At 38.0% G+C, this 10,713-nt stretch overlaps 1 protein-coding gene across 1 annotated transcript in view; it reads left to right on the top strand.

The window, feature by feature from the left end:
• The window catches only part of LOC107683965 (uridine diphosphate glucose pyrophosphatase-like), a 50,692-nt gene extending 41,458 nt beyond the window's left edge, over positions 1-9,234 (top strand). The window contains exon 5 of the mRNA XM_016480073.1: positions 7,099-9,234. Coding sequence (XP_016335559.1) covers positions 7,099-7,348 — 250 coding nt within the window. The 3' untranslated portion in view covers positions 7,349-9,234. The remainder of the gene's footprint in view (positions 1-7,098) is intronic.
• Positions 9,235-10,713: the final 1,479 nt, after the last annotated feature.

Below are 10,713 nucleotides of genomic sequence, written 5' to 3'. Positions count from 1 at the left end.
ACAGGGAAAATATATATTTCAATACTTTCTCTCGCAGTTATATCTATAGTGAAACTGCTTTCGAATATACGATCGCATTTTACTTTCACTTTCGAGATTTGCGATCGCATGTGCTCTGTGTAAACTACAGCGGCAGTACTTACCACACATTTTACAAGATTATATGTTTGTCAGTGGTGCTCAGGATCTGTAAATCATTCGCCATCATCCTCAGTCATCTCTCCTTACTCTGTTTATGTGGTAAGTGAAATCTTGTGTACTGTAATGTAACAGGCTACTGCTAGCAAGCAGCTAACCATGTCCCTTTAGTGGCTCGTTATTTGTTTTCCATCCCTTTCTGAAGACAGAAACCAACCCATCCCTGCACGACATCCCCTGCACAGCCTGGAACATAACATTTATTTCCATGATCTGCCATTTTCACTATTATCCTCGCTTGTTTCTTCACAATACCTGCAGAACTTCTGATGATTCAGCTGTGCAGGTTCGGCTGGCGGCTGGCATAGAACATGGGCGGGTATATGCAAATGTTGGGGGCGTAACTATTAGTGATCCCGACTGTAACGTCACAGTCAGTGTTAGGTTCTGATTCGCCTATTTTTCAGTGGTCTTTTGCATGCACAAGATTTACATAAGAAGGAGGAAACAATGGTGTTTGAGGCTCACGGTATGTCATTTCCATGTACAGAACTGTTATTATTCAACTATGCCAAGTTGTATAAATACAGTTTTCCATTCTATGGCACCTTTAAAGGGTTAGTTCACCCAAAAATGAAAATTCTGTATGAAATGAAGCCGTGTCACGTGGCTGACACAGAATAGCATACGCTGTTTAGTGTTTACATTCAGTGGATACTCTCCAAAATGGCACCAGGGTGACGCGGAGGAGACGAATTGTTGAATACAGTCGTTATTTTTGTTTTCTTTGCATACAAAATGTATTCTCGTAGCTTCGTAAAATTACGGTTGAACTCCTGATATTACATGGATTATTTTACCGATCTCCTTGCTACGTTTCTGGACCTTGGTCATGGTAATTACATTGCTGTCTATGGGAGGGTCAGAGAGCTCTCAAAATTAATCACAAATGTCTTCATTTGTGTTCCGACGATGAATGGAGGTCTTACGGGTTTAGAACGACATGAGGGTGAGTAATTAATGACAGAATTTTCATTTTTGGGTGAACTAACCCTTTAAGAAATGTAATGAAATTAAATTTTAGTAGGTTATTTCTTGCAAATGGTGTCAGATGTAATGTATTTTGGTGATGTCAGTGAGTATAAAACACTGAAAGCTGCTGCTTTTGCTAATAATGGATGTGGGAAAGTTGTTCTGGAAATTTAGCAGCTTTCAAGTGTGAAAGTGGTTAATAACAACACAAGCAGTCTCATCAGTGATACACTGATAATGAAACAAGTCATGAGGTTTATACAGGCTTTTTTTTGTTTTTGTTTTTTTGTCTGGAATACTTTATTCTGATTGGTCAATCACAGCTTTCTGTAATTAGATATTTTTGTAGTGTCCCCATCATCACCGCAAAATAACCCCTTCAGGACTTTATATTTATCCTTTACATATATTAAGGAGAAAATATTTATTTATACTGTACACTACTGTTACTCAGTATTTTTTTTTTTGTTCCACAAGGATTCATTAATACTGATCAGTCAGAAAGTGACAATAAATACTGTATATTTATATTTAAAAAAAAATTATATTTCAAATAAATGCTGTTCTTTTGAATTTACAATTCATCAAACATTCCTGAAAAACAAAATCACAATTTCCACAAAAATGTTAAGCAAAAGAACTGTTTTCAACATTGATAAAAAAAAATTTTTTTTTAAGTGTTTCTTGAGCAGCAAATCAGCATATCCGAATGATATTTGAAGGATCATGTGACACTCTAGGCTTAACTAGTGCCTGCTAAAAATTCAGCTTTGTCATAAGAGGAATAAAATACATTCGGTGAGCATAAGAGACTTCTTTCAAAAAAAAATTGTACTCACCCCAAATTTTTGAACAGTAGATTATAGAGTGTGTGTGAGAAAGGAATGTATAAATATCTAGTAAAATGCACTTTGTAATGGCTTACATACATTTTTATCTCAACTGATTTTTCTCGCCCTATTTAATATTTAACCTTCAACTCCATCATTACCAGCCCTATACCCCCAGAGTAAAGAACCTCAGATAAAGTATTCCGGGGTTAAATGTGTCCCGATCTCATGTGGGAAAAGAAGAAGAAACAGTGCTGCATTATGCTCTTATCAGTCTTCATTGATGAGGCTGTCGTAAACCTCTGCCGCCTCACACCTGCCAGAGTCACACACCTGTTTGTGTGTGTGTGTGTGTGTGTGTGTGTGTGTGTGTGTGTGTGTGTGTGTGTGTGTGTGTGTGTGTGTGCGTGTGTGTGCGTGAGCCTGCAACATCTGCATGGTGCTGTTTGTCATGACCTGTGCCACAGCAATCTCTGATTAGCTAAAATACCACATGGAGTCGCAAAGGATCCTCCTCTCAAATGCACACTGGCAAACACAGAGACAGTCAGACGCACCTGCCGGCTGCACCATCATAAACACCTGTGGACCTCACACTGCACCTGCTGCTTTCATGGGCTGGGTATAGGGACATGAAGGAATGCAGAGAGAGGATGACCTACTTCTGTTTGATTGTGTTAAACAGTGAAATTGTCTTCTTTTTTCCTTTTCCAAATTTACTAATTAGAAGTGAGAGGGAACAGGAAATGTAGTGGAGAAGAGGATGAGGAAATGACACATTGTCCATATGGGCATTTACACTAACCACTAGACCACAGCACCAACCAGACTGCTTTATAAATATGTCAACTTGGTTGAAGCAGCCAAAATGAACTTTCTCTCTCCTTCTTTCTGACATTGTTTATCATTTAATACAATTCTTAACCTCACAGACTCTTATAGGCACCAAAGCTGCATTTATTTGGTCAAAAATGTTAATGTTGTGAAATATTATTACAGTTTAAAATAACTGTTTTCTATTTTAAAATGCAATTTATTCCTGGCAAAGCTGAATTTTCGGCAGTCATTTCTTCAGTCTTCAATGTCACATGATCCTTTAGAAATAATTCTAATATGCTGATTTCATGAAAACATTGATAACATTGAGCTCCATAGGGTTTTAGTAGAAATGTGTAAGCACTTTGGCTCTATCAAAACATTGCTTATGTCATTAACTGCTTTTTTTGTGCTGTTCTCTGAGGTCCACTTATAATGTTATCAAGATTTTTACATAAAAAACATAATTTATAAGTAATAGGCAATTGTCTGTCCTGTTTTGGACCCCCCTCTTAATAACATTCTGTTTGAATAGGCGTGGTGGATTGTAGACTCAGAAGTAAACACCCACTGCTGTGATTTAGGTTAAAAATGCATAAATACTCAGTACATATGAAACTGTCTCTAATAACAGACAAAGCAATAGTGATTACATAATGAAAACATTTAGAAAAATATATATACACACATACTCGCACTTGTGTGGTACGACATTACTGTCGGATCCAATATAGTCAGCGCAGCATTGTCTTTTAGTTTCAATCTTTCTGAAAATCTTGCGTTGAATTGAGCCTTGTTTGTAAACGAATCCACTGTAAAATGAAGTGAACAAAGGACCAAGTTCTTACTGATGCGGTCTGGATCTTCATTAAAAATAAAGTTCATTCACTCTTTCCTAACATTGGGATCAGCATTGCAAAGACTGTTTTTTCACAACTTGGCACTGCACAGCATTCTGTTGTCTTCAGAGTCATCTTTATCGTTTGGTTTCTGCGTAGACCTGCGTTTGCCTCATGTCATTTACCTACTACATGCGCGAATAGGTGGGCGGGGCTAAACAGGCAGTGATGTGGAAGCAAGCGTTGATCTTCTTCTGCCGGGGCGGTGCTTATCCACACTATTACATCATAGAGTGGTACATTCCACAAGCTGTCGTTTTGGCATACGGACTTTAATATAAGCTGTTTTTAGATTAATGAGAAAGTTTTGAGTTGATGTTTTTATAGCTCAATGACCTATATGTCAAAAGATCAAGGGAATTTTGATTTCTCAGTTCATGACCCCTTTAAGCCAAGTTATTTTGGGCAGTACTGAAGGAACAGGAGTAATTTTGTAATGTTCCTGTGGCTCAGTGGTAGAGCATTGCGTTAGCAGCGCAAATGTCGTGGGTTCAATTCCCAGGGAACACACATACTGATAAAAAATGTATAGCCTGAATGCACTGTAAGAATGCGCTTTGGATAAAAGCGTCTGCTAAATGCATTAATTTAATTTAATCTGCATTATGTTTACAATTTGCAAAATTAGTGTTAGCATAATAGAGCTACACTGACATTTGTAGTGCTAAGCGTTCTCCTAAAGAGAGGAGGATTCCATCTTCTGTGTTGAAAACATGATGAAACCAGAATTGTCCATAGATTTAATAGAAATACTGTAAAAGTACTGTGCCATATCTTCTGGCCCCTTTAGAGCTCCAGGAGGGTTTCAGAATAGTTAATTTGTCATATCTTGTCTCTATTCTTCATGAGTGGGCGTCAGCATAGACCCCATTCTTCATTGGTGACAGACGCAGTGGAGTCCTGCAGATTCTCTTGAAATTCGTCCCTCATATGTAGAGTCATGTTTTGCAATGCACCCATTGTGGTTAGTTTAAACTCATCCTAGAAACTGGTTGCTGGGGCTTGTTCCATTTTTATCTCCTCAGGCCATCATCCATCACTTCAATGGTGCGCAGGCATCACGGCCTTGTAATTTTCTTCCATATTTCATGAGCTCATTTCAAAAAATCTGTTTCAGTCTACAAAATACTAGGAAAGGAAGGGGCTTTTGGAAGCTTCCCATCTCTGTAATGCTCTGGGGTGTCAGGGAGATCTCCATGGTGACGTCTCCATGACAGAGTCTCAGGTGAGGTAACGCCTCAGTCACAGTGGCGCTTACCAGATGCTGCTATGTTGTTGTCCATTAAGGTGTGAGAGGTCTTTCTCCATGCCTTCAGGTCTTCATAGTAGACCTCTGTGCCCCTACCTAGTCTAGCCATTTCACAATATAGCTAGGGAGCTACTTGAGTGGTGTATATTTCCTCGTTTGTAAATCCCTGATGTGTTGTTGTTGTTGTTGTTTTTTGGAATCATCAGTTAATAGATGGGAGTTTTTTTCATGATTAAGTGCTTTTAATGCCAGTTAGTACATTCACTGACCATCTGGGTAACACCCCTGGGCAGCTAGTTTCTAGGTTGGTAATAAACATACAAGCACAATACAGTTCCTATCGAACTGAATGGGGAAAGACAGAAATTTACTAAGTGGTTTGCCAAGATTACATTTCAGTAACATTTCAAATCAGGAATACAATTTGACAACAATAGTACAGTATTTCACTTTTTTAGCCAAACTTTATGCTGCTTCGCTCAAATTATGAGCTGTTTGTAAAGGTTACATTTCAAGTCAGAAATAAAAGCTAATAACAGTGTATTTAGCACTAGCAAAAATTTAGCAAAAATGTGGCTTCTTTGGCTTAAAGGGTTAGTTCACCCAAAAATGAAAATTCTGTCATTAATTACTCACCCTCGTGTTGTTCCAAACCCGTAAGACCTTCGTTCATCTTCGGAACACAATTTAAGATATTTTTGATGAAATCTGAGGGCTCTCTGACCCTCCCATAGACAGCAAGGTAACTACCACGTTCAAGGTCCAGAAAAGTACCAAGATGATCGACAAAGTAGTCCGTGCCTGTGTCACTTTGGACGCGCGTTCACGACAGTATCATGACGGGAGCGTGTGGCGGCGCCGGCGCTGACTCAGATCCAGCATGATGACATCTGGGTCAGCGTTGCCACATGCTCGCGTCATAATACTGTCGTGTACGGGCGTCCACAAGTGACGCAGTAGAGACGAAAATGTGGAATAAAGTCGTTATTTTTGTTTTCTTTGTGCAAAAAAGTATTCTCGTAGCTTCGTAACTTTACAGTTGAGCCACTGATGTCACACGGGCTACTTTGTCGATCATTTTACGAGGGTGAGTAATTAATGACAGAATTTTCATTTTTGGGTGAACTAACCCTTTAAATCATGTGAAAATGTACTAAGCTACTAGTTACATTTCAATACAAGTCAGGAATGTGCTCTAACATCAACTGTATTTGACATTAATATTTAACAAAAATGTGACGTCTTTAGCTTCAATCATGCTAAAAATGTGCTAAGCTATTTGTCAAGGTTACATTTCAAATCAGGAATAAAATCTAACTACACTTGTATTTAGCATTAGTATCCCTGCTGAAAAAAGCAGCTAAAACCAGCATAAGCTGGTTGGCTGGTTTTAGCTGGTTTAAGCTGGAAGTAGCTGGTTTAAGCTGGTCTCCCAGCCTGGCCAAGCTTGTTTTAGCTGGTTGGCTAGTCTCAGCCTCAGACATCATGCTACCACGGACCGTTGGCTGAACATCTGATGCATATGGCATAATGGCACACAAAAAATGGAAACACCTCAGGAGTTTTGAAGTCGTCATTGGATTGGTTGAATTCTACAATATTTCCGGTAGACGTGTGTGTCGTGTTCGTTAAAGTTCCGCTTAAGGTCTGGCAGCGCGAAACTACTGGTTGGCCAGCTGGTCTCCCAGCCTGACCAGCTAAAGAAATGGTCAAAAACCAACCTGCTTACCAGCTATGACCAGGCTGGATGACCAGCTAAAACCAGCCAACCAGATTAGGCTGATTTTTGCTGTTTTTAGCAACAATTTGACTTCTTTAGCTCAAATCATGTAAAAAAAAAAATGTACTACACTGTTTGTGAAGTTGCAGTTCAATAACATTCGAAATCAGAAATAATATAGTTTGTAGTTGAATTTAGCATTAGCAAATTAGCATTAGCAAACAGTTGTATTTAGCATTAGCATTTATTTCCCTCAAATGTTGCTTCTTTAGCTTAAATCTTGCAAAACATTCATAGCTATAGTGTCTTATGAAAGCAAACTGAGGCATCTCAAGGTTTCGTTGTTCTTGTGTTGCTCCTTTTGGCTTGTCATTATCGAGTGTCCTGAGTCCCTTGTGCTTTCCTCCCCCACAGGTCAGGAGTCGGAGTGACCGGATCGAAGCAGACCATGTTCTACGCTGAGGTGTCCGATGAGAATCGCGTTGGAGAGGGAGGAGGTAAACCCCAAGAGGGCGAATTGATCGAGGTGGTCAAAGTTCCCCTTCATGAAGCCATGACCTTCGCCTTCGACGAGAGCATCCCGAAAACAATGGGCGTTATTTTCAGCTTCATCTGGTTCCACAGCAACATGTCACCGAAGTACAAGATCTCCACCAACGTGTAACATAACGGTTCCACGCCATGGAGACATACAAGTCATTGCATACATTTTTATATGTAGTAATCAAAATGGTCACTAACTGTTAATTATTTTGCTATTTCTTACACTTTTATCTGTTTTTTTGTGGTTCTAGCTATTGTCTTATTTCAGACTGAAGCCGCACTTGTGTCCCATCCGCTGAAAAGGTTCATTGTGAGTTTGTTTTGTGTAGCTGAATGCTTTGTTTTTAACATGCCAGGAATTTCAGCCAGCCATTTGAAATCACACCACGGCCCTTAAAGACTTTGTAATGGTGATCTATTCCACTCTAATTTGAGAGGGTAAGATCTGAAAGACTGTGTTGATACCATCAGAGAGAAAATCACAAACCGGATCAATCATGATTGAAGCTGTACTTTGTGGTCAGAAAGTGAGACCTCTAGCCATATTTTCACCAATTTTGCAGGCTATTTAGTAGAATGACATTCATTTTTAAATATAAATAAGCAAGTAAATAAAAACAATAATTAATGTGAATTATGTGAACAACACACAGGCAGCTACACAAATGAGATAACTTGAGAGCCACTTCTTAGAAAACAATCATTGTCAAAGAAAAACAATTACACTCTTGCATATATCTCAGGTCCAAAGCTGACTTTGGGACATTCAGGGTTAGTGGTGATGCTGAAAAATGCCGCTTAAAATTAAGTTGATATTCTGAGTGTGTGTTTTGCACAGAATTTATAAAATATCTACTACAATTACCTAAAGTGTGAGTACAGTGCTAGTGCTACAGGTTTAAAGCTGCTTTGCCATAATCATCATATCTATAACACTGTTCTGAATTCTTTCAGAACTTATGGAACAGAATATATGAGGGGTGCATGAGCTTGCCTGCTGAAGTTAAAAAAAATAATAGAAATTAATATTTTCAAATACCATATAGTGTCAGAAGACTGGTACCTCCTAAAGTCACAGCAACAAAACATAGTGACTTTCTGAAATCCCTTGAATACGATACTTGAAAATCATTTGTTGCAGTTTATTGTATGAATATATAGGGTGATGAATATAATCAATATGCCCTCAATTTTCTCCATGATACCTCCGAGATTTGAGAGGCTGCTTGCAACTTTTTATTAAGGTGAGCTGAAGCTTTCTGAATCAGATTTTCGCTCTGTTGTGGTTCAGTTCAGATTCTCTTGTGCACAAAGCATTCACTAGTTTTATTTCAATCGATCAATTAATCAGTCGACCGTTTTTCCTATATCTTGTTGGCTTAATTATTTTGTGAGTGATATTGAAGTGCACAAACATTTGTTAATACTATCTTTGTACTTGGCATCATGACAAGGATCACTACAGTGTTGAATACTATTGTCAGCTGATTGGATCTTACTGTAAAGCATTTTCCTTTGTCCTATCACTGTACTCTGTAGTCTATATTCTATTGTGATTGAGTGTTATAACTTTATCAATACATACGGTCAATGAGCAAATTTACAAATGACCATGTTCATACAATCAGTCAAAACAAGTGTGGAAAAAGACACAGGTTTGGTTTGGTCCACAATAGGAGTGTTTTTAACTTCAAGCGCTCCTCTTAAAGTATGCAAATGAGACATTTAAGAATTATGCGTTTGTTTTGGAAGCATTATTTCATATCATTTCCTCATTTTCTTAATCTCTTCTTATGAAAGAAACATTGAACTTGTTGGAGTGTTTTGTACGTTTATCTCAGGATAGGGCTTGATTTCTTTTAAAAATTAATAAATTGTTGATTTATTGTCATGTGCCACTGTTATTAATGCTTGATTTTCAGACTCAGTATTTCAAGAGAGGTGTTCACTACTGCATTTACATTTCTTCTTTTGAATCTCACAACATTTGTTTACTGATTGTTTTCATTTATGGCACCTCAAACGAATATATATATTTCAAATATGTAATATATATATATATATATATATATATAATTAAGTATCTTTTGACATTTGAAAATATATATATTTCAAAAATGAAATATTGCATGTGCACTCTGTATTACATTGATCTGCATTCAGTTTAAAAGAATAAAAAGGTTACTGCCTTAGGTCACAGAGTCTCTATTTGTGTTAGTTTCAGTCAGTTATTATACATATGCAAAATTGTAAAGTGGTGTAATGACTCATAAACAACACTACCTTGCATTATACTTGCTCAATGAAATCCAGAACTTGTTTCTTACTAATTTTGGAGTGCCGATTCCAAAAATAGTGCATGTTTTGTTCTAGCACGTCACACTTTTCCACAAAATATGTGCATTTTTAAGCATTTTTGCTTTCGACAACCATTTTTAAGGTGAAGAAATCTTGTATTATCCCTTAATCATCAGCAAATCTGCCACAAAGACATAATTCCTATCTTCCTTTATCCAGGTTACAACTAATTGTTCAATTTTCAGCCAATTTTCAAGTGTTTGAATGATTTTGAAGGTGTTATTTTATACCTAATCCTGATTTCAAGGTTAGAATTATGGCCATGAACAAAACAGAACTTTGCATCATCAAATTAGGTAATATTAGGCCTTTGTTGCAAGTAAGATTTTTTTTTCAAGATGCAGTGCTGTAATATATTCAAATAGTGGTGAGATCCACTTCACTTGCCCTCATGTCACTCTCCTTTCTTCGGTCCCCCACATTACCACACCTTTTGGTTGCAATCTTTCTTTCATGTGCCAAACGAGTGTGATGTTTTCATTCAATCTGAGGGACAATTTGTCAAGTCCTTCTCATCCAGAGCTCTCTAGGGAGATCAGATTGAGCTCTTCGTTATGTAGAGCTTTGAGAGGAGTTGAGTTGTCAAGGTAATGTTTGTTTTCGTCTCTGCTCTTTTTAGGCACATTGGTAATCATTAGACAGCCTTACTGACGGATGTCCGGGGCGAGGGATTGTGGAGGAGGGACAGGTGGTTGGGTGAGGGGGTCACAAATAATAGCATTAAATAACTGAGTGCAACTACCACGACTTTGCTATAGCAACCGCACGCCTCACAACAAGACACACAATGAGTGTGATCTGTGGAGCAGGAGAAAGGAAAAGTCATGGCAAAGGCACTTAAGCATGTTTTCTGTGCTTCTTGATTTACTGAAGGCTTTGTTCAGATGACCCAGAAAGGGCTTGTGCACTGTACGACGACTGAATACAATATCAATACAAAACAATCGGTCATTTGTCAGGCCCTAAGCCCTTTTTTTTTTTATGCCTTTTCTTTTTGTGCGTTTAATGTAATGAATTGGCAACTGCTCTAGAGATGCTATGATTATTTCATAATACACCCTAATGGGATTATCTTGCTAATAGAAATTAATGGTGGGGGTGGGACAAATTTACATGAAGATTTTGCCT

The sequence above is a fragment of the Sinocyclocheilus anshuiensis genome, unplaced genomic scaffold, assembly GCF_001515605.1.
Source record: "Sinocyclocheilus anshuiensis isolate Anshui unplaced genomic scaffold, SAMN03320099.WGS_v1.1 scaffold637, whole genome shotgun sequence".
NCBI classification, from domain to species: domain Eukaryota; kingdom Metazoa; phylum Chordata; class Actinopteri; order Cypriniformes; family Cyprinidae; genus Sinocyclocheilus; species Sinocyclocheilus anshuiensis.
The sequence above is the reverse complement of the archived record's forward strand: the minus strand, read 5'-3'. Positions and strand labels throughout refer to the sequence as shown.